The 24,868-nt window shown below is 36.7% G+C and overlaps 1 protein-coding gene across 3 annotated transcripts; it reads left to right on the forward strand.

Moving 5' to 3' along the window:
- The first annotated feature begins 1,335 nt into the window (after nt 1-1,335).
- LOC116267509 (uncharacterized) lies at nt 1,336-24,372 on the forward strand. 3 transcript variants are annotated; one of them, XM_031649262.2, is made up of 13 exons: nt 1,336-3,468; nt 5,766-5,922; nt 8,364-8,476; nt 8,621-8,722; nt 9,477-9,546; nt 10,071-10,126; nt 12,758-12,808; nt 14,421-14,525; nt 14,660-14,704; nt 15,743-15,854; nt 16,394-16,602; nt 22,438-22,518; nt 24,103-24,372. In XM_031649262.2, the coding sequence occupies exons 1-13, from the start codon at nt 1,468-1,470 to the stop codon at nt 24,277-24,279; spliced, it is 3,279 nt and encodes a 1,092-aa protein (XP_031505122.1). In that variant the 5' UTR covers nt 1,336-1,467; the 3' UTR covers nt 24,280-24,372. The 3 variants fall into 3 exon arrangements, with proteins under 3 accessions (XP_031505122.1, XP_031505123.1, XP_049931261.1); XM_031649263.2 differs by lacking the exon at nt 24,103-24,372 and adding an exon at nt 23,877-24,075; XM_050075304.1 differs by lacking the exons at nt 22,438-22,518; nt 24,103-24,372 and adding an exon at nt 22,074-22,102 and having other exon boundaries at nt 16,394-16,714.
- Nucleotides 24,373-24,868: the final 496 nt, after the last annotated feature.

The raw sequence follows: 24,868 nt of genomic DNA on the forward strand, positions 1-24,868 counted from the left end.
CCTAACCTTTCACAGGTTTTCACCAAAAATTTGGCAAGTTACTGGCACTCTGTCTCCTATATCTGGGAAAAAAAAAATACATTAGTTGTTGGAGCCCTAAAGTAATGGAGATTACCTTCGAGCACAAAAATAAGACCTTTTCTATTGTAAATGCGAAAAAAATTTACATTGTTCTTAAGGTGGAAATGTTTTTTTTTTTTTTTTAAAATGCTAAAACGTCCCTCCTCTCAAAAAAGTAAAATGGGGACTTATCTCGCGATATCAGTTGTTGTTATATTATTTTGATAAATGTACAAATAATTACTCAAATTTTGATGTATTTATAAGTAAATATCATATAACTTATATGAGTTTGTAAGTAAGTTACACATCTTATTAGCAAAAAATGTTTAAGGTTTATGCAAAAAACTTTTACCTTTTAATAAAAATGATCACAAAGTTCACAAAAACATACTTTCGAATTTTGTTTATGAACAATTTCACATGTGTTGCACATTTTTTGCCGCACTAAAATGCAAAATCGTGAACACGTCAACTAGTAAAATGTGTAAGTGAAAAACATTTACAAAATAGTTTTTTTTATTAGAGATAAAAAATGTTTTAAATATATTTTATTATTTTGTCAATGGAACGTGTGTTGGTGAATGGTTTGACTGAATACATTGGCTAGTAAGCTTAGTTGTATATAATATATATCAATTTCTATTCCCGCGTTGGGTATGCCAATTAAATGGGAAGGATGATATCTGACCCGACCTTAAGGCTATGTTTGGATGGATGGATTATAATAGATGGAAATGAAAGGAAATAAAAAGAAATTGTGGGGAAAGAAAAAAAGAAATTATTAAAAAAGTTTGTTTGAAACTTTGAATAAGAAAAAAAGGAAAGGAAAGGAAATACAAAAAATCATGTTTTTTTTAACTGCACAAGGGAAATGAAAGAAAATTTGATTAATGAAACTACTCTTAACACCCATTCTATTATAATTGTAGTAGTTCTTTCTTTCTCTCATTTGCTTTTCTTCTGTATTTATTATTTTCATCTCTACAATAAATTGAAACCTATTGCATAGTTAACCACTCGTATAGCTAAGTTGATTGTCCATCTCTCTCTCTCACAAAAAAAAAAACAAAACAAATTTGACGAAAATGTGTTTGATCAGCTTTAGTACGACATGGAAAAAGAACAAAAAAAAAATTATTATTTCGTAGTATACAATATAAAAATATGAAATTTAAAAGAAAGAAAATGATAGAGGTGGTTTGGTTTTATCTTCTCACTTTCCCTTCCTCTAAACATCTTATTTTAATTACTTTCCTTCTTTTTTCCTTTTTCCTTTCCCGGCAGTAAGAGTCAGTGCCGACCCATTTGCATTCTCACTTGATGCCCAGAGGGAGCTCCTAACCCTAGGTTTTGATCCGTATGTCCTTTTGGTAGAGGTTCCGTCCGGTTGATTCCCCGGTGAGCATGGAGCACCCTTGGAATTTCCGGCCAGCTCAGGCTGGCCTTCCTCGGCCTCCGCCATTTCCTCCGGCGAATTCCGGCTTGGACTTCCGCCATCCTCACCCGTTGCCTGGCTTTGAGAATCCTCCGCAACCGGTCTTCCAGGGACCCTTCTTTGATCCTCCAGGCCATTTCCGCCACGATGATCGATTGCTCGGTCCGCCGGGATTCCATCCTGGAGGTTCCGCGGCAATGCGCGGCTTCGAGCACGGGCCGGGCGCCATAGGATTCGTTCGGCCGGAGTTTAGGGTTAACCCGGCGCAGGTAGATGGTCACTTTCCAGAACAGAGGCGGTGGGATAACCCTCAGGTCCGGGGCGGAATAAGCGATCCCTCGAGCTGGAATTCTTTCCCGGGCCCAAATCTTGATAGGAGAAGCTTGAATGATGGGCAAGGAAACCATTCCCCGTTTGGTGTCACCTCGGCACCGAGTGTCGATCGGTGGAACGAGAAAATGCAAACGGCCCGTGAGGGGTTTGACAATCGCGTGGGCTATACCGGGAATTGGGGTTCTTTGGGATATGCTGGAACGTTTGGCGACGATTGGGGGGCGCCTCTTGTTGGAAGAGGGTTTGAAGAACAGCGGTTGGTTGAGAATGGAACTGTTCACAAGCGACCCAGGTTAGAAAACGGTCGCATGGTCGAATATGATGAATATGGCCATCCAAGTTCGGCCAATGCAGGTAAACGATCGCGTGAAAATGAAAGGATATCCAATCTGATTCGAGATCATGGCGGATACAGTGGTCCCGTTGGCCAGGAAAAGCCGACATCACATTATCCACTTGATGGTTCTTTTGATGCTACGTCGTTCCAAGGACGGCCTCATTTACCTGAAGGTGCGCAAAATCGGTGGTCAGGTGTTGATCAGTTAAGAGAGTTGAGCATGAATGGGGCTCGCTCTGGCCTGGACATGGAGCATCAGAGGCGGTTTGGAAATGAATTCCCCGCTATTTTGCAACCAGAGCTGGGTTCCCCTGTGCCGCATGGAGTGGGTCTATCGCAATCTAACCTTGGATCTGGAAATTATGGCTCTCATGGAGCAGCCGGGAATCCTCAGTCCAATGACCACCCTGAACGAGGTATAATGCAAAACCATGACCATTATCACCATGGTCAAATTTCTCATGATAGTGATAAATTGGCATCTGGTGTATACTCAAAGGACCGTGAGAACCACTTTTTGTCTCAGCAAATGTTGCCACAAACTCTCAGTCCGCAACCCCTAACCCAAATGCGTGTTGATCCTTCTGGGCATGCAAACCAGAGAATGTTGGATCATACAGATCAAAGTCAGGAGAAAGCAATCAGTCATCAAGAGCAGGCAAATTCGAATAAACAAGATCAATTTTTTCTACCACCATCCATACAAGGCTTCTCAAAGGTCGACCCTCAAATGTCCCAGTTTGCATCTGATCATGATGGCTATAGTTCTCGAGTGTATATGGCCTCCAAAAATTCGCAGCTCCCATTGTTAGATAATTCATTTGGTACCAGGCACCCTACTCAGCAATTAAGGGACGGACACAGAAATTATCATACCGTGGAAACTGGAAAGCTGCAGCATCCGCAAACTGTAATTGGAACTCCAAATGAATCGCATGGGCAACAAGATATGGCCTTACCTCTGGAGAACAGCCGGAGGAACTTTGGTCAGGGTAGACATGAAAACTACTTTTTTCCAGAAATGGGCCCAGCGTCTCACCTGAGAAATCGTCCGCAGATGTCTCAACCGCTGCTGGGGGCTCTTCCTTTGGCAGGGGAGTCACCAGCACCACCGTATCCATCCAGTCATGAGAGCCAGATTACTGCAGCACCTTTACCAGCTTTGAAATATCCGGGCCTTTCAAGCACGTCATCTGTGTTGCCATCTTCAGTGGCAATTCCTGGTCATGTCCTATCGGAAGCTAGACCTTCTGCGCAAGGATGCCATGCTAGTTTGCCAACAATTCCGTTCCCTCGGGAGGTACTATGGTTTTGACAGTTCTTCATTATCTTTTATTGGTTCTTGCCTTTTATCGTATATAGTTAGCAGACTGTTCAGTTCTTCCTCTCCATCTATTATGATTAAAAGATTTTAAGATTTCTTTTAAGTGCTAAACGTGCAGAGTTAGCAAGTATCTCATTTTCTTTTAATGATTATTTGCATACACATACAATTGGTTTTTGGTCAAGATATTATATGACGTAATTTTTTGTACAAAAAATAATTCTACTCTTACTTTATTAGTGTATTATTTATAAGGTAGCAATGAGGGGCACAAATGGACAAAATATTGCCCAATGAAATAGAAATAGCAGAATATTTTCCTCCAAGGTTTCTCACTATTATTTTTTTATTTGCTTCAAGTTCTTTATATATAGACAAGCTACTCTTATTACAACAATGGGTAAATTGTACTTTTTTTAAAAATTTTGGGTAGTTAACGTAGACACATCTCTCAGTTTTATTTGAAAATTGGAATTGATCATGTTTAGCAAGGTGAGAAGAAGTGCTAGCATTCTAGAAGTTATTTGAAGAGTTGGAAACTAAATCCCACATGTTTCCATAACGGAAAAGGTTCTCGTCTAAACAAGTAGAGAAGAGAAATTAGCAAACTATGGTCTAGATGATCACACACACACACACATTACACACTACACAGGTATGAGGTGGAGGTCTGAGTGTGGATGCAGCATTTTTCAAAAAAAAAAACATGGGTGCGGGTGCAGTGAGAACGCACACACATACTCTTTGCATGTATGAAATTGTTTACAAACAACAAATCTGGCAATAAAATTGCCCACCCCCCCCCCCCCCCCACCACCACCACACACACACACACATCCACATACCTGCACAGAACTATGTTACACACTACACAGGTATGAGGTGCAGGTCTGAGTGTGGATGCAGCATTTTTCAAAAAAACATTGGTGCGGGTGCAGTGAGAATACACACACAGACTCTTTGCATGTGTATGAAATTGTTTACAAACAACAAATTTGGCAATAAAATTGCCCACAAATAACAGAAATAGCAATAAAAATTTAACAAGCTATGATTTTTCAGATGATTCAATGAAAAGGAAAATAAATTGCTTGTTGCCTTGCCACACGTGAGCTGCATCCAAGTCGAGTCCATGCTAGTTAGGGAGCGAGAGCATGAGAAGAAGAAGAAGAAGCTTCTGATTTTAGATAATCTGATAATGTAAGCATATTTGCTCAACGGATATGGTCTTTGGTGTACCTATAAATCATAGAGAGGAAGCGAGAAATAATTAGCCTACATAGAAAGTGCTAGAGAAACATAGGCGTGCATGCCAGTGTCACCAATTCTCCAAGATAAGCATCCTTGACTGGTAAAGTTCCAGGTGACATGAGATTACTGTGCACGAGGTTGTTGTCATTGTTGGTCTTGGTACCACCAATTGTGTTGGACACAAATATGGCTCCTAGGTGGAGCAAACTCCCCAGGTTGGTGTTGACTGTTGAGTCTGTTGACTTGCTGAAGGTACTTACAATGTGATATATTGGAAAGGTTATGAATATCCATTGTTCACTTGCAAGTGAAGATGTTTTCATGTCCGTGTGTTTGGTCTCAATTATGGTTCTATGAGATCGGAACAACAATGTTATTTTGGCAGTTTAAGTAAGACTTCTATGAACTATGGAGCTTCACTCAAAGGGCGTCTATGTCAGATGCAATATTCATATGATAATTTCCTACTAGTTGTATCTGAATTCATGACTTGGGTCTGAGCACATGCATGTAAATGTGTGCATCTATTCTGCAATCTGCATGTATTCAAGTCACAAATATCAATGATTTCTTGAAAATTTTACCTCTGAAATATCATATTTACCATTTCTTAATTATTTTGGTAATTTTTTGTGATTCATTTTATTGTTTGATAGTTTTGCATCTTGAAAATTTATATGTTATTTTGATCTCATTGGGAGGAAAAAGTTGCAGGTATTCTGAGTTAATCTTTAAAATTATAGAAAATCAGCAACATGAAGAGAAATGTGCCTAGTACCGCCATATCTACTGCTTTATTAAGTATTCAAATAGTGTGAAATTATGTGAATTTGTTTAATTCTAACTCTTTCTCATGTATGACATCTTTTATGTTTCCCAGATCCGTAGTCCGTAAAGTTTAGCTCTTAGGTTAAGATGCTTGTTTGTTCCGATCAGCCCAACCTTCAAATTTTAATTCGTTGTTATAGTTGTGTGTATGTAATTGAAGAACTAATAAGATTTTTTATGTATTTAATTTCCAGGGACAATCTCTGCATGTCACAGAAGAAGTTCAGCCACTCTCTCTGAAGAAATCTCCAGTAGCTAAGCCAAAGGTGGTTGATGCAACTCATTTGTTTATGCTGCCTCATCGGACAACTCGTCCTGATCATATAGTTGTCATACTTCGCGGTCTTCCTGGTAATAATTTTTATGTTGCTTTATTTTGTAGAACTCATAGTTGGACTTACTAGTTACTCCTTTTTTTTGCATTGTTCAATGATATTTAGTTGCAAGATTGTTGTAGATGCTGGAATATCTCTTTTTGCTTTTATTTGTCACAGATGCAAAACAACATTTGGTGAAGGACAAGTTAGTGTGCCTTGACTATCGTAAACTTCCTTGTGGCACCTGTAATTTGGGGCTTAAAATCTTATCATTCTTGGTGGCACTTTTTCTTGAATGATAGCTATTTTGTAGTATGTCTACAAAGCTACCATTTTCAGCATCTATACTTCAAACTTTTGAGAGTTTGAGTAGTGTCTGATAGGAATATATAAGTAGTCTGGGTATCTGGCTGGTCTGTATTGTTTCTTGGATTTTGTGCAAAGAAACGGACGTCCCATCGAACATGAGATCTGATTTCAGTTTTCCAATGAATGTAGGACTGCATTTGGTTGTTTGCAGCATAGTCACAAAAAACGCGAAAAAATGCGATAAGTTAAATTGCCGTTTAAACCTTAAAAAGACACGTTTTTTTTTTTAAAACGTTAAAAACGAAAAAATGCATGTTGTCCCTTTTTTCATTTTTTTATTTTTTTAATACCAAACAGTTTTTTTTTTCATTTTCTATTTTTTATTTGTTGCAAATTTACTTATCTTTTGATGTTTGTGTTATTTGTTTCTCACTTATTTTATTTTTTCCTCATTTTTAGTTTTTTTAAATTTTTAAAAATTTACGTATTTTTTCCTTTTTTTCTCCTTTTTTTTCAAGCTTGCCGTATTATACCCGAGAAAAACCTCACCGTTCAAAACTCCGAAACATTATTTATGACTATGGTTTGTAGATATCTGAACTTCACCATTCGTATAAAAATTCATATAGGTGCCTGAAATAAGAAGCTCACCTGGTCAACAAATGTTGGCCACTAGCACACTTTGTTGGTTGGTGGAACAAATGAAAAATTAATCTTGAAATAACTAAGTTGGATTTACCTGAGTTCCCACCTCAGACTAGTATTATAGGCTAGTCTTTTGCACATTCAGGCTTAAATTTGGTTTGAAATTTTGTGTATTTGGTTTTGATTCACGATCCAATTTCAGCTGATATCTGATTTTTACTGGACAAAGTATCATCTATATCTGAATTGTATCTGATTCATTTGAAACCTAATTTTTATGGCTTTTTAGATGTTGCAATTTTTGTATAATATTCTGGGATGCTGTAATATTTTGTCTACTACTAGTTTAGTAGTTTATACCATTTAGAAACTCTGTTACTCTTCAATGGATAGAAACAAAACACTTATTAAGGACTGAATGATGGTTCTCTTTTATGGTTTTGGTAGCAGGAGTTGTTGGTCTCTATATTATCGTCAGAGGGCATGGAAGGTTTCAGAAAGAAAGATTTGAGGAGCTTTTCTTTGTTCTTTTTTTATTTTCTAATGTGTGTGTGTGTGCGCATGTGTTTTTTTTTTTTTTTTGGGGGGGGGGGGGGTGTGGGAGGGGGGAAGGTTGTTACAGATGCAAATGGTTTGGGAGAGGGTAGAGGGAATAAACTCATACAAACCAAATAATACTTCCTGTTCTTGCATTATCATCTGTTATCTTCATATTGTTAAGCTTTTTAGTTTGTACAGTTTAACGAGGCTGTAATCCGTATTAGATGGCTTCTGAAATCTCTTTTGGTAACCAATGCTCTATGTGTTCATGGCAAAAAAGGTTACAGCAGTGGAGACATTTGTGTGTGTGTGTGTGTGTGAGAGAGAGAGAGAGAGAGAGAGAGAAAGAGAGAGAGAGAGAGAAGGAGAGAGAGGGAGTTACACGGCTATTAAGAAGTTTTGAAGGAAATGCCAGGGTCAGTGTTAAATGTTTCAAACACAAGATATGCATGTACATTTTACATACTTGTGAAGATTTTTCAATTTTTTATTTAACTAAGTGCATCAGGGGAAACACTGTTTACCATCTTCGCCAGTAAAGAGGCATAATCTGTAACTTCATTCAGACTACCTTAACATTTGTAATGTTACTCTTATTATGTTTCCAAATTCCTCACTACCTTCTTCTTTTCTTCCCAGGTTGTCACTTGTTGATTCACAATAGTGACCATGAAACAACTGATGATATAACTTGTTGGCTATTATTTCACATCTATATCTTGTTTGTCTAACTCGTAAACATTGTAATTTGTGATTTTGCTATTTAATGGTACTTTTTGCACCATGTTGGTGATGAAATGAGTGCTGATCGCCTCTATGATTCTACTATTCTTGTTTCCAGTGGAATTGTACCTCTAACAGATGGGTTGGTGACGTGGTGTTATCTTTGATTATACTTTTAAATTTTATGATTTTGTTTATTTTCTTTGGTCTCTTACTGGTTACAGAAAGATTAGACAAATTAATACTTATTGTTTTCAGGAAGTGGTAAAAGTTACTTGGTAAAGGCATTACGTGATTTAGAGGTTTCAAATGGTGGCAATGCACCACGAATCCATTCCATGGATGATTACTTCATGACTGAAGTTGAAAAGGTTTATTCTTTGAATATAGTGTATTGTGCTTGCTAATTTCAGTCAATATTTGCTTATCCCTTGCATGGCATCTTATTGTATGCTCACTGTCTGAGTTTCAAGAGCATTGATAGTTTCTGGAGACTGAAAAAGTAGCTGAAACAGGATGAGGAGAGCGAAAGTTCCAAAACTTCTGGAGCTGTCAAGGGGAAGCGGACCATCACAAAGAAAGTAATGGAGTACTGTTATGAGCCAGAAATGGAGGAGGTAGCATTTTGGAATGCTTTTTTACATTATAAGAACTGCATTTGGAACTTCCATCATCTTCCAAATTTTGTTTTACGGACATTGTCATGGGATACATGTTTTCTATCATTGCCTCTTTCTGATGCCATTGCACTTTTTCAGAATTTGCTATTCTCTTATCTTTGCATAAACATGAATCCACTTGTCAGCTTTTTGACTCATGTAGCATATGAAACTGTTTCTGTATTTGTTTTCACAAGATATCAGTTGCAAAATTGATGTTGGAAAAACCAAAGTTTCTTGGTCTTGTGGAAAATTTTGATTAGTTTTGTTTTTTCTTTGGTATGGTCCTTTAAATACAGTTAGACAATTCACAATGTTGATCCTTCATTTTGGATTTATTTTTCTATATTTTGAAAATTTGTTGGGTAAAGTTCTGATTCTTTAGTACTTCTATGATGTATCGATGTTCATTCTTTTGCTTTATAGATGAAAATTTGAAACTTTTTATTTTGAGACTGTATGTGTCTGAAAAGTCAGAGTGAAATAATGGCATTGAACTGTTCTGCATACTTCAAAGCATTCTCCTAACATTTGGGTTCTACAAATGGCACCAAAGATTTTGTATGTTGATCAGAGATTCAGAGTCAAGACCAAAAAGTTTGCTGATGGTCTGGGAAACATAGAGTTTGTCTTGGCCATGAAAATTATCATAGTTGCAAAATTTAAATGCACTGAACCTTCTATATATCATTATTTTGTTATTCTATGGTAGGCCTATCGAGCAAGCATGTTGAAAGCGTTTAAGAAGACACTAGAGGATGGAATTTTCAAGTTTGTGATTGGTATGAGTTTTTGGTTAAATTTGCATTATGAGATGAATTGTATTATTTCTTGATTTTTTATTTTGATTCTGGTTCGGCATTTTTTCCTGGTAGATTTGGCTCTTGTGTGAGTATTAATTGAAATTCGTCATATATTTTGTGAAATGTTATACTTTTCAAATGTAAATGCATTCTTGTGGAAAGTACCTTTTTTCATTTCATTTCATTTGCTATGTTTGCCTTGAATACATTTGCTTGCCCATACTGTATTTGGATTTCGGTCACTTGCTTGGAATGGGTATTAAAAGTTACCCCTTTGTAACTTGTAATTGTTAGCTAAACTAGCTACGATTAAGGGTAGATCCATGAAATTGTGATAGGTTCTTTTGTTACTTTAGCTGCTTTTGATTGGTAAGTTGAATACTTCTAGCATGGTTTAGGATAGCAAAATGCGGTGTCTTCATGCCGCTTCAGTTTCACTAACCACAGATGCAGTGCTGTTCGACAATTGACCCATTTGTTGGTGGAATGTGTCCTTTTCTTAGTGGATGACCGCAATCTGCGGGTAGCTGATTTTGCTCAATTTTGGGCAACTGCAAAGGTATAACCTTTTTCTCTGTTTTGACAACCTTAGTAAGTACTTGTATGCCTTTCTGTTGTCACTTTTTCTTGTTTTTGACTGGTAACAGGTTCTGTTGTTCTTGTGAATCTTCACTTTGCACTTGTGTTTGGCACTTGCATATTAGTAGTTCCTTGGGCAAATTGTTAAAGAGTAAAACCTAATGATACAAATAGATATCATATGCCTTTTTATGGTCGCCTGCTTTGGCATGACTATGGCATCTCCTCAAGGTCTTTACAGTATCTCGTACTCAGTACTTTTATACATGTGAAAATATGGGTTTTGGCTTTTGTCGTTTCTGCAAAATAACTTGTTGGTTGGAATACCTCCATTTATTGTTGTAATAAAAGGATTCAAAACTTTCTGCCTTGAGGCTACTCTCCTTGTGTGGAATGGAAACAACTAGTAGACTCTGATACCAAGAAACTGGGATTCTGAAGTCAGAATAAATACAGCCAATGATACTTATAGCTGTCTGTTTCATTGTTAAAATAAATGTTTTAAAGCACATAATGTAACCTGTATCAGTTGGGCCAATAGTTAGATGTCACAAAAACATTTATAAATTTATTTTTTTTAATGTTCAAAATTTCGAAAAATTATAAAAATAGGAAAAATTGTACAAAAATAGAACAAATCAAGAAGAATGTGTTTTATAAAAAGCATGTGAAGCATAAATATTGAAATGACTACTCATCAATTTGGCATGCATAAATCATATTAAGTCAAAACCCATAAAAGAAAGCTTAGTCTTCTACATCAGGAAACAAACTTATTCAAATAAAAAGACAAATGACTGTTTGTTGATCATCTTCGTTTTGATCTTCATTTCCATCATCTGCTTCAAATTCAACATCTTTTCTGGCGTAACTATAAACTTTCTCTGCTCCTTTGATATCGAATCACTAAGGATCTTCCTTTGAGCAGATCTATTCCGTCTTTGGTGGCAGGTCCTTATTCAACTTGCCTTATGCTTTTTTCTTGAAGTTTTATCTAATTGCCTAAATTTATTAATAACTCAATATATATTATAAAGCAAGTGTAGATTAATGGGTTTACAATAACTTACTACCTTTATCTCATTTCACACATATTATATGGAGCATAAACGAGGTCATTCAGCTCTTTTATGTTATAGACTTTTTCTCTTTTTAGTATTGATTTGTTGGTAAAAACTCTCATTTGTTTCATATGCACTTGCATTGTACGTCTAACTGAGGAATTTGATTGTGAAATCTTTAAGGTTTGGGCAGTCAATCACAAACCTATTCCACCATATATCTAAATATAAATAAAACATTATGAGAAACAATAAATACAGTTACTGAATGACAATTATGAAAGATAAATTGTGTGTATAATACCTTGACAAGTTGTGGTTTTGTTTCAAGAGACTGCACTTCTTCCCATGTCACCTTGGTTCAATGACTAATGTCTCAATGCAGTCTAGTAAACTCTTGTTCGCCTCTCTGTCCATTTTAAATTTTCCAGAATACCTCAACATAATATTGAAGTAATATGCTGCTGCATGAAGGGAATGATAAAGTTGCCCAGTCCACCTCATAACTGTAATATTTTATGTGGCCATATGCAACTTCTTTTCCTTGAGGTGCTCCTTAATTTTCCCTTTGCTTCTCCATGACTTCATAGAGGTTCAGGTACCCCATGGCAGGCTTTTCTTCCGTATCTACCAATCTTAAAACTTTAATAAGGGTATACTGACTTTCAGTAATTAAAACATGATTCCAATAGTTTACTGTTGAGTACAATGTTCACAACTTCCCTTGATTTTCTCTTATGAGCTTGTGGATGGAGAATCCATTTGGGACTAAAAAATGTCTGCAAACAATTGTAGCAAATCTAGTTTGTGAAGGTCGGATCAGTTCAACGCCATGTGTATATTTTCTCATCAAACTTAACACATGAGCATAATTGTGAATGTCTTTTGTAATCTCTTGGCTTTGTTTACAATTGATTTCATCTCATCCATCTCACCATGATCCTTGAGCATAAGATTGAGGCAATGAGTAGATTATGTAGTCCAAAAGAATGCCCATACTCTGAAGCCAGCATTCTACACACAACTTTACGTTTTGTTGCATCATCCATGATTAACCACAAAACATTCTTAGGTCTGATCTCTTTCGTTACATCATTAAAAGTACGAAACAAAATACTAGTAGTTTTTTGACTGACTGATAAATCAATAAATTTCAAAAAACATATCTTTAAGTTTAAACCACCTCCCAATTGCATTTATTTATTTTTTCTACCAAATAGTTGGTAGTCATAGGCGTCTTAGGTTGACAACCTGAAGTAGTATTAGAAAAAAAATCTTCTAATTAAGGTGCAAGCACTCAACCTACCATTGGTGCTCCATGCTCTGTTGCAAAACCTATTTATTGTTCTACCTGTTGTTTTTCTACTAGATTCTCCACTGGGTGCTCTAGCACCTTTTCTTCTTTTTGTTGTTCTTCTTCCTTGTGTTGTATTTCTAACGAGATTGTCGATTTCTCATGGGTAGGCTAAGTCTACAATATTTTAGGTTCTCTAAGGCTCTTCTAGTGTGTTTGGCTCCTTGGGCTCATGCTTTCCTTTTTAATGTGACAGAGGTCGGGGTATGAAGTTTACATTCTTGAGGCGACTTACAGAGACATTGCGGTGAGTTTTTTTGTCACATTGTCCTATATTGCATTCTGATTAAGTTGAGAATGCTTATACGGTTCTCGCATTATAGATATTGATCATATTCATAGTTCTTATGGTTGATTGGACTGGTTTTTCCTCATCCTGAAGTTAGGTGCTTTATGGAAAGGATAACAAGGAATAGTTTATTACATTGGATATTGCTAACAGGGTCTACTGAATCTTTGATTTTAAGGGGCAAAACAAATTCCATGTATAAGGAGTACCTCTCTATGGTTAACATATGAAAGTCGCTTTTCTGCTGATATTACAAACATGCCATTGGAAGATGGTATTCCCTATATAGTGAGCATAAAAACATTGTCATCTCAAAGTGGTATTTTCTAATTTACGTTGAGCTAACAATGATCTTCATATTAGAAAAAGCACCACCTGATTGTGTCAATATATGAGCACAGTTATTATCAAAGTCTCTCATTATCGGCCTCTCAAGTCATTTATGTCTTCTGTCATGAATACCATGCTGATCATCAACTGACATGCCTTTCAGAGCCTATTTATAAACATTTCTCATTTTCTGATTTGTATCGTGGATACCATGTTTCCTAACTTCATGGCATGCCTTCTGGAGCCTATCTATAAATGTTCCTTGTTTCTCATCTTGAGAACCTGAGTGTTTATCTTTATCGTTCCCCTTTTTCTCAATAAAGTGGTTATTTGATTTGTCTTTTGCTTGATTTTCCCATGATAGATAGCTATTTTGAATGAAGTTTGATTATCAGAATGTATTATGGGGACCAAGTACCAAATTAGAAATTTAGGGTCATACTGTCATTCAATGGATAAAATGTATAGACTACACTCACGCCGTGCTGTTCTTTTCTATGAAATTTATAGAGCCAAAATGGTAGTCCGTTTGATCAAAGTATTGACAGGTTGCACTTTTTTTTTTTTTTGGGGGGGGGGGGGGAGTGTGTGGGGGGAGCGGGCACATTGGATGCAAGGTTGATGTCTAATTGTGTTTCCACTAATTCAAGTATTATATGGATTAATGGAGATTTATCTAATTGCTTTTTGTTTTCAATGGAAATATTTGTGTTGCAAAGTTATGAAAAACTTGAGGGTGGTTTATTGTAGCTTTGATATTTATGTAAGCTCAACCTGATTCATTCATGTTACCACTTATACGTGCTATCATTGTAACCTACAGCATAGAAGGGGTATTTGACTGGAAATATTTCAAAGTATTATGATTTTCTTGAGATATATTTTCTTGGGTTTCTTAAAGGAACTAGATCTTCAGAATATCCTGAGACCTTCTGTTGTTTTTGCAAGTATTAAAGGCTTAAAGCTTTTGATATTATCACCATTGAGAGCCTCTCTGTTTTGATGTAGTTAAAAAAAGGTGTAGCTCTTCAGGCTAGTATTTTATGTTCATATATGCAGGGCTTACCCTTGTCTTTTCCTTCCCTAAGTCCTGAACTCTATTGTTCTTTTTATTCATTTGATGCCAAACATAAATATTATTCACTTTCCACTTTTGATGATTACAAATGTAAATTGAGCACATCTTTGCGTTAACATGTTGTAGTGGTCCTTTATGATATGTTGGTTCATGCCAAATTAGGGATGTGCGGCTAGGAATGTGCATGGCTTTACTTCTGAGGACATTCAGAAAATGGCAAATAAATGGGAACACACTCCACCTTTATATCTACAACTAAATACCCAGGTCTGCGCTGGTGCTCGCATCATTTATTCCATTAGCATTTACTAACCTGATCATCAATGCAAATGGTGCTGCAGTTGTCTTCAGCTACCTGCTTAGATCATCTAGTAACTTTCCCTTTTCATTTTTTATTGCAGTCACTATTCCACGGCGATGATCTGAATGACCGAGGGATTGCAGAGGTAATTATTTCTGTTTTAGAGATGAGAAAAAGTGTGCTTTATTTCATCCATGTTGATATGACAGAAAAGTTATATTGGTTAATATATTGTCTGAAAATGTGCTTTTTCCATTTGTACCATGAAAATGTGCTTTTTCCGTCATTGTGCTCCGTTTACTACTACCCATTTGATGTTATTTGATTCTGTTTTCTTTTGAACACATTGTTTTTCTTGCCTCTGTACTTGAGCAACAGGAAACGTGAACTTGGTATTTCAGTGGATGGTGGTAAGTGTTGGGAATAATCATGATTTAACATTCTTTTTTTTTTCTTTCTCAATTTCCACCAAGTTTATGTTAGAGTATTTTTGTACATTCCTAGGTGATGGATGTCTCCTGATGAACAACTGTCAACCTAACGACTATTTACTTAGTTGGGGACTAGTCGGCTAATCCATGATCGAGTTGTTGGCTGGGCCATGGTTTCAGGACCATTAATTGATTAGTTAAGCTTTTGGGCCTTAGGTGCATGTGTTAAGACTTTTTCTTTTGCCTTTTTGTTAGTACCTCTGTGTGTGTGTGCTGTATGCACATGTGCATATGCGATATACACATACATATAAGCAGAGATATCTCGCTTAGGTTACCATTACTAACTAATTAATGTTACCTGCAGTACTTTCCAACGAACTAGGTGCGAGAGATAGACTAAGTTAGAAGGTTGACTTGTCTGACTTACTAGTTGTTGGTTTAAAATACTCTTGTCAGTAACAACTGAATAATTGGGATATTGACAAGTATGGTTTGGACTTTGAACGTTTGATATCATCGATGATATGATATATGGAATGTTTTACATGTATGACTGAATTTTGTTAATGAAGCATAACATAGTGTTTTCATTACATGTATAGATGGATTTTTAGCTTGACCTTTCTCAACAAAATTGCTATGCTGATTGTTCTGCTTTATCTGAACCTTGTCATTCCTCCAAATAGCCTTGTTTCTTTTGTTGGTAGTGCAAGAAAGTACACCTGTCCATGATAATGTCTTGCTTACAGGTGGAGATGGATATGGAGGAAGTGGACTGCAGTATGGAAGAACCCCTTTTGAAGAATGATGAGAAATTTATACAGAATCCTGATTCCCCATCACCAGATTATGAATATGAAGGTACATATCCTTTTCGTAACCTTTTAGAATAAATCTTCTGACTCGGCTTTCAGTGCTAATTGCAAAATTTGGGGCAGTTGCATTTTTTGTTTGGAAGTCTGTAAGCCCAGTTGTTGGGCTGGTTGTATAAATCTTCTGTACTGTGTGTGTTTTTGCTTTTTCTTTGGTCTGTTAATAAAGTGTTGTGAATCCTCTCCCTCGTCAAGAGTGTGGGGTTTTTCTTCTTTTGTTTTTCTTTTTCTAACTGCTGGGCTACATAATGGTTTTATAGGTTCATATTCCTAAATATATTTTAGTTCCTTTGTTGGGAAGTTAGATTTATATTTTGTGAAGGGAAACTGATCATTCATGTGGAAATGTTTTTAAAATGAGAAGGTGCATTGAGCGTATGCATTGTTTCCCCTCTTCCTCGTTCTCATTCTTCCTCTCTTTTGCCTTGCTGTACTTTCCTTCTGCCCTGGTTTGCATCTCTGTGGCCTGTGGGATGAATAATGGTTTGCATCTTATTCTTGTGTGATTGCTTTTGTTGGTTTTCTTAGGGCATCATTCTGGAATTGGGCAGAGGTGGCAAGCTGAAATTTCTGACTCGTTAAAAGAAGTTAAAGAAATAGAGAAAAGTAAATGGTCCAAGAATATGGATGAGGTTGCTGATGTGGTAAAACCACCTAAGAATACGTCTCAGACTGCACTCTCTGGACTGATACAGGCATATGGCAAGGGAGATAAATCTATCCGTTGGGGTGATAATGTAAGTCATTTGATCCCAGCTTGTCTTAATTTTGTGGTGAGATACTCTCTATTTCTCTTTTCTGCAGAAGCATCATGCTTCATAAGAATGAATTTCTACATGAAAACATGTGCATAGTGATAAGATGTTGGATCTAATCTGATCCAGATCCAACATGTCTACTGAATCAGATCCAACACGTCTACTGAATCAGATCCAACACGTCTAACCATGTCTGAGCGCATTTATCTAGGCAGGGTTATGATTGTAATTTTTGTAATTGTTTTATTCTAGACTCTAGATTAATGTGTTGCTTCACTCTAGGCTCTAGATTAATGTGTTGCTTCACTCTAGGCTCTAGATTATTGTGATTGTTTCATTCTAGATTCTTGTAAATTGTGTAGAGTGATCACTATATAAATGGGTTGTGTGAGAATGTAAACACTCACCTCCCTTCCTCATTTTTCTTTTCCTATTCTCTCTCTTATCTTTTCTTTGCTCAATCTGGACGTGGGTTATACTTCGACACCCAAAATCTAACATGGTATCAGAGCCAGGTTTGGCTGGTTCTACCAAGGAGAATGTTTGAACAAACTTGAAATTTCCTGGTTGGTTTTCTCTTATACTCCTTCTAACATTCTGCTCATAATCCTTCATCTATCTTGACAACGCTCTTATATTTCTGTTCGTATATATCTACGTTGATAGATATATAATGGATATTTTCTCACAATCCAATATGTCCTCCAACTTCTTGCCACACCTTATTTCTGAAAAACTGAACCACTCCAACTATCTTACCTGGAAAAGGCAGATCACTCCTTTCATAAGGAGTCAGGATCTGTACAGACATCTTGATGGCTTCATTCCAATCCCACCATAGTTACAGGTGACGAAGGTTTTCATCCTATCACACATATTGGAAATGCACAAATTTCTCTTCCAACATCACCATTTCCACTATCTTTGTCAAATGTTACCCTTGCTCCAAATATAAAAAAGTATTATTTCCATTTCTAAACTTGTAGATGATACAAACTCATCTGTTGAATTTACTTCTTCTTATGTGTATGTCAAGGATCTTCTAACGAAGAAAACATTCGCTGAAGGGGAACGCCAAGGAAATGTGTATGTTTTCAAGTCCTCTTCAAGTCCAGCTCAATTGACCTGCTTTCCTTCCAAACCTTCACAAATTCCAAGTTCTAGCTGTCTCCAATCAGACGTCAGTAAGCCAAATTTATGGCATGGCCGTATGGGACATTGTAGTCGTGGGTTTTTGGAAAAACTTGCATCAGATAATCTCATTCCAAAATCCAGTCTATCTTTTGATTCCTATGACAAAAAATGTTCTAGTTGTGAACTATGTAAGAGTCATATACTTCCTTTTCATAATATCAATAAAAGAGCTTCTAAACCTTTTGAGATTGTCTATTCTGATGTATGGGGGCCAGTTCCCTTTGATTATTTGTCTGGCTCTCGCTATTATGTTTTGTTCATAGATTCTTATTCTCAATATACTTGGATTCACTTCATGAAATAAAAATTAAAAGTGTTTAGTATCTTTCGAGAATTTCATGCCATGATCCAAACACAGTTCTCGTCTAAAGTTGTGCATTTCCATTGTGATGGTGGGGGACAATATTCTTCACATGACTTTATTAACTTTTTACGAGAAAATGGGATAATTCGACAGATTTCATGCCTATACACCCCACAACAAAATGGTGTAGCTGAACGAAAAGAAGTCACAAAAAACGGGTACGGGTATTGTACGGTGAAGAAAAAAACGGGTATAATACGGCAAAGTTATATATCTCGGAAATAAAACTGGAAAAAGACGGCAAATTTTTAAAAAATAAATAAAAAATCCTGATAATTATATAAAAAGAAAGTAAATGAGAAATTAAAAAAAACAGTGAAAAATGACTAGATAAGCAACAAATTAAAATTAGATAATGAAAACTAACAGTCTAACAAATGCATAACTAACAAAAGTTTTTTGCCTTCATGGCTTTACAACACAAATGAAGTCGTTTCACTTGGAAAGTAAAAAAAAACATGTCCTGGGTATAATACGTTGCTTGATAAAAGGCTTTATGAGATATTAGCAGGTTTGAGCAGGCTAACAATCATCGTCAAGCAACAGGACGCATAAGCCACAGAACGTAAGCAACACATGCATTGATGCATACGGCAACAAGAAAAATGCAGGGGAAACAACTTAAAAAGAGAAAAAAACAAACCAAAACAGCTAAATCGAACATGGAAAGAGAACTTGTCACCGTTTGAATGAAAAAGAGACTTCAACCGAATGAAAACGAGATGGAGACAAAGGAAGTCGAATCTCGAATGCCCTCCTCTTCAGCCGGATGAAAACGAGAAGAAGACGATTAGACCAGACGAAACCAGCCGAATGTCGAATGCCCTGCTCTTCAGAATAATCTCGAACGCCTCTCTGTCTCGAACGGTCGAAGACTCACGAAGAACGGAAGAAGAACTCAGAACAGTCGAAGACTCACGAAGAACTCGTCGATTTCAAGTTTTCAACCTTAAGCCCTCTTTTGCTATGTGAAAATACTCTTTTGCCACTAAAAGGTCGAACAAGTTTGAAAAAAACAAATGTTTTAAACAATATTACAACTGTGCCATTTTCATTCGTCGACCGTTAAAGGAAAACGCGAAACGCGTTTTTTAAAATTTGCCGTTTTTTTTTTAGAAACGCGTTTTATTCCCGTTTTTTTCGGCTGAAACGTTTTTGGCGTATAATACGCGTTTTTTTTAAAATAACACCGTTTTTTGTGACAATGAGTCGAAAACATCGTCACATCGTGGAAAGTGGTATGAGTATGATGCATGATAGTAATACTCCTATTACTCTATGGACGGAGGCTTTTCACACTGTTGTGCATATAATAAACCATCTGCCCATGACAGTTTTGGATTCAAAATCTCCTTACTTTACTCTTTTTGGTTGAAATCCAAACTACAACGATTTAAGGGTTTTTGGATGTGTGTGCTATGTTCACATTGACTCCATTGAGAAATAAATTTCAAAGCAAAGCAGTGCAGTGTAGGTTCATTGGCTATGCAGATGAATACAAAGGTTTCAAATGTTATGACCCTACAACCAAACACATCAAAGTATCGAGAAATGTTGTGTTTGATGAACACAATTTTAACATTTCTACTGAGAATTCTCAAACCGTGGAATCATATGATCCTTGGGTAAGTGTTGAATTATTTGCAGGAGGCAGTCTATAATCACATCCACATGATGAGATAGGATCTTCACATATCACACAAACAAAAGGAAACAAAGAACTTGTTCCAGCTATGAAAGAAGGTGAAAACAATGCTTCATGTCGATTTTCAGGACGAGTTTACACTCGTCAGAAAAGAAGGAGAGATGGCAATCCGACCTCTTCGCACATTGAAGTCTATGATCAGCCTGTTAGAAGATCGGTGCGAGTGCGACTCCCCATTCATAGATGGGTAAGCTATGATAATCTCTCCTTAGATTTTCAGCTCTTTATGTCTCAAGTTATAAAACAAGATGAATCTACTTCTTTTGAGGAAGCATCCAAGTCGTCGCATTGGATCAAGGCAATGAATGAAGAAATAGATGCACTGCATGAATGCGGGACATTGAAAGTTGTTCCTAGACCCAAAGAAAAGAATGTAGTAGGTTCGAAATGGATTTATAAAATTAAATATAAACCTGATGGCAGTGTATAAAGATACAAGGCAAGATTGGTGGCACGAGGCTTAACACAACAATATGGAGAAGATTATGATGAAACATTTAGCCTTGTGATCAAAATGGGAACGATCCGTGTGATTATATCATTGGTAGTTGAATATGGATGGAGACTACATCAAATGGACGTGAAGAATGCTTTTCTTCATGGTGATTTGAGGGAGGAAGTATATGGAACAACCTCTAGGATATATGAAAGGAGATCCTCATGCATGGGTTTGTAAACTAAGAAAATCTATTTAAGGACTCAAACAGGCCTCACGCTCGTGGTTTGACAGTTTCTTCAGCAAGATTCAAGAATGTAGTTTTCTGAGATGTCCTTTACATCACTCTTTTTTCATCTATCGAAAGGAAAACATATTTACTTTACTTCTTATATATGTTGATGATATTGTTATCACAGACAATTCAGAAAAATACATAGAAGAAGTTAAAGTTTTGATGATGCAAAACTTCAAAATGAAAGAGCTTGGTGATTTACGATTTTTTCTTGGAGTGGAAATTGATAGGCACAATGATCGCCTCACATTGACACAACAGAAATACACGTTGGATCTACTGAAAAAGACAGGTGTGTCTGCTTGTAAGCCTGTTGGTACTCATAGTGTTCTAAATCAAAGACTAAGTGCTCAGGATGGAGAGTTATATGAAGATCCTACACAATATCGAAGTATTGTTGGGGGCACTTCAATATCTTACATTCATTAGACCAGATATTATGTATGCTGTGAATCAAGTATCTCAATTTATGCATGCATCTAGAGATACTCACATGGATGCTGTCAAAGGAATATTAAGATATCTAAAAGGGACAACAGGAGATGACTTAGTTTATGGTAAGAGTGAAAATATAACTGATGGGCATCAACTTATAACATCCACAGATGCAGATTGGGGTAGAGATCCCGATCAAAGAAAGTCCATTTCTGGTTTTTGTATTTTCATTGAACGTAATCTTGTGTCTTGGAGTTGTCGAAAGCAAAAGGCAGTGGCAAGATCCAACACTGAAGTAGAATACCGATGCATGGCTGCAGGTGCTACTGAAGTCACATGGGTTAGAGTTAGACATTTGCTAGAAGACATTGGAGAAAAGATTAAAGCATCAATGTTAATGTGCGATAATCGAAGCACTATTAACATTGCTTTTAATCTCATACAACATGGTCGAACAAAGCACATTAAGATTGATCAACACTTTATTAGACAAAAGGTGGAAGACAAGGAGATTCAGCCTATTTATGTTCATACAGATGAACAAGTTGCAGACTTATTTACAAAAGGACTAACGAAACAACGATTCTGGTTTCTAAAAGGCAAGTTGTACATGGTGCAAAACCATATACAACTTAAGGGAGGATGATAGGATGTTGGATCTAATCTGATCCAGATCCAACATGTCTACTGAATCAGATCCAACACGTCTAACCATGTCTGAGCGCATTTATCTAGGCAGGGTTATGATTGTAATTTCTGTAATTGTTTTATTCTAGACTCTAGATTAATGTGTTGCTTCACTCTAGGCTCTAGATTAATGTGTTGCTTCACTCTAGGCTCTAGATTATTGTGATTGTTTCATTCTAGATTCTTGTAAATTGTGTAGAGGGATCACTATATAAATGGGTTGTGTGAGAATGTAAACACTCACCTCCCTTCCTCATTTTTCTTTTCCTATTCTCTCTCTTATCTTTCCTTTGCTCAATCTGGACGTGGGTTATACGACACCCAAAATCTAACACATAGTTCAGTGGGCAGTGGCATTTTTTTTATTTGGCAATGTCGTGGAATTCTCTGCATCACTTGCATGTACACATATTACTGACATTTTTTTTATATCTCTTTTGTGTCTGGATCCTCTACATGTTGCATTGTCTTCTGCTGGTAGGCTATGCCAGTGGGCACCTCAATTTCCCCTTGTGTCGTATCCATTTTTATATGACCTAGAATATGAAAGTGGGGCAATGTTACATAGCTTGTGCCCTTTTAGGTGTGCCCATGTTACAGCTGGCAATCATGAGTCGTGCATCAACTGTCACTTGTTCACCTGCAATGACAGTTACCACTTGCATGGTTTTTTGCTTAGCAAATTCTTGCTTGTGCAGGAAGGACGGAGTGGCTTTGCTATAGGAGTTGGAAAGAAGTCTAAGTCTCTGATAATTGGACCTGGAGCTGGTTACAATTTGGTGAGTGATCTGTTCGTCATATTCTTTGAACCATAGTCAACAACATACATGTTAATCAAACCGATTATTTTTGTTTTCCGTATCTTTGTCTATTATTATCTTTGAGCATCTTAAAGTATTGTTGCATTTCTATATAAGAGGAGTATCTGTATTTCCTATGCTGCTTTTATTCATTAGATGAAGGACAATTTGCTCAAGCAAAAGTATAAGTGTTCAGTTAGAGCTGATATGAACTTGAATTAGACTCAAAGAATTTAGTCTCAAGTTTTTCTTCTTGTATCTTTGATACTAGGAAGTTCAAGTTAGCCTTTAAGATTGTCAGCGGCTAATTCTGTGTTGGGTTATGCTTTTAAAGCCCGGCTATGAAATATGTAATCTTCTGTCTTGCTATTATTTAGAATTGTTGTTGTCAGAGAAAAAAATTACTGACTTCATCCATATTGGGCAATCAATGCATTCAAGTCATCTGTACATATAATTTATAGTTATAACCAACACCTTTCAACGTCTTCTAGAGTATAGTCAATGGGAAAGGCAAATTGCTAAGTGGAAGAAATTCACAGGAGGGATATATTTTTTGGTGGCTTATGAAGACTTTGGAGTAGAAAAAGATGCTTGGTTTTAGTTATTGTGGGGACAGAATATTGTCTCCAGTTGCATCCACAAGGAACAGAAGATTCATAGTATGAAACTTAAAACTGGGATGTATAGAAATGGAACAGATGTCTTTTCCCCTCTGAGCAGAGTTCGAGGAAAGATAAATCTAAAATTACATTATGGTGTATCAGATAAATAAGTTCAAATCGCCATCCATTGCACCTTATTAAGTGACCTGAAAGCAGGAGTTCTTGATCTGGTTGAGTTGTGGTCCAAGTTACCGGGTCTGGTGATGACTTTAGCTGAGTTCATGTCAGACAGGAACTGCCTATGCGCATCTCAAGCCAGTACTGCTATAAAGCAGCAATTCAGCATTTTGTCTGGCTTTACTTGTTTTTTGCAGTTCTCTCGCTCTTTTTTTTTTTTTTGGAGGTATGGCTATTGCTGTCTCTGTTGGTTGCCAAGAGATTCTGCTGTTTTTTATTTTTTAGCCGATTGAGTTTCACCTCTCTTATTTGCTGCTTATCCACAATGGGTGTTAATATTCCATTGATTGAGCTCATATCATAAACAAAGAAGCATGCTTTGGACGGTCAGTCTGCTTGCCCTTATTCAAGTCATGCCATGTCCAACTATAAAGAACCTGCATCTCAGCGTTTCTTGGCTTGTTTTAACATATTGGAGTCTGGATAAACATATGGTTTATTCATTTCTGCAGGATCTCCATTGACATGCTAATTTGAACCTGAATTTAATTGCAGTTTGCCAGAAACAATAAAAACATTGCATTTTTGTTTTGACCATCTGCTAAGGGTCGTTTGGAAGCAAACCAAACGTGAAGTTGACATAGGTTGCTCCTTCACTTATGTCGGTAGGCGATAGGACACATTAACTAGTTCTCACTCACGTCACGTGAATTCCACGGTAAATTTTTCTTTATGCTAGCTGTACCCTTTTGCTCACTTCGTGGTGGTGTTCATTTGAAAGGACTCCAATCCATTACCTGAAGAAGAAACTGCAAGTGAGAGTGACCATGGTAGTTCCGGGGAGTCAAAGAGGCGAACTATGTTTCTTGAGCATATCCGTGCTGAGCAGGAGTCTTTCCGTGCCGTTTTCGATAGAAGACGACAGCGCATCGGTGGGCTTGATGTGGAGGATGATTAGTAACTGATTCTGTATTAAGTTGAACAATTTTGATCATCCATCGTTGTCACTATTGTAATTTGTATATATAGAAAAGGAAAATGGTTTCATTCAGTATGGTGTATATGGCCTTTCCTTGTAAGACTTCTTTTCGGTGCTCAGTTTTTTGTGGAGAAAGGATCCCCAAGGGAAAAACGTAAATGCTGTTCACCGTCTGCACCGCTCGCAAAGCGTCATGAATTGGTTCATGTCAGCTTCTATGAAAGGATTCATTTTTATACCATTAACATATGGGCGTAAGACAGATTTTTGCAACTTCGTTGCAGAATCATTATTCTTTGAGAATTTCAATTTAGATCTTCAGTATTTCAAACTATAAAGTAATATATAGGGTAAAAAATGGTTCACGACTTCATGCAACTTCACTTTAGAATCTATATTCTTTGATAATTTTAGTTTAGATCTTTAATATTATGAAATGAAAAGGAGGCGTTTAAATCCAAGGAAACCAAATCTGTCATATGATTTAAGAAGTTCCCCACGGGCTGATTCAGAACATTGGGGTAATGTGGTGCCAGGAGTTGATTTTTTTTTTTTTTTTTATGAAATC

This window comes from Nymphaea colorata, chromosome 14, assembly GCF_008831285.2.
Source record: "Nymphaea colorata isolate Beijing-Zhang1983 chromosome 14, ASM883128v2, whole genome shotgun sequence".
NCBI lineage: Eukaryota > Viridiplantae > Streptophyta > Magnoliopsida > Nymphaeales > Nymphaeaceae > Nymphaea > Nymphaea colorata.

Coding starts and splice junctions, on each gene's coding strand:
- LOC116267509 (XM_031649262.2), top strand. CDS start 1,468: ATGGAGCACCCTTGGAATTTCCGGCCAGCTCAGGCTGGCCTTCCTCGG. Junction 5,923..8,363: donor CATACTTCGCGGTCTTCCTG/GTAATAATTTTT, acceptor TATTGTTTTCAG/GAAGTGGTAAAAGTTACTTG. Junction 14,526..14,659: donor ATCTACAACTAAATACCCAG/GTCTGCGCTGGT, acceptor TTTTTATTGCAG/TCACTATTCCACGGCGATGA.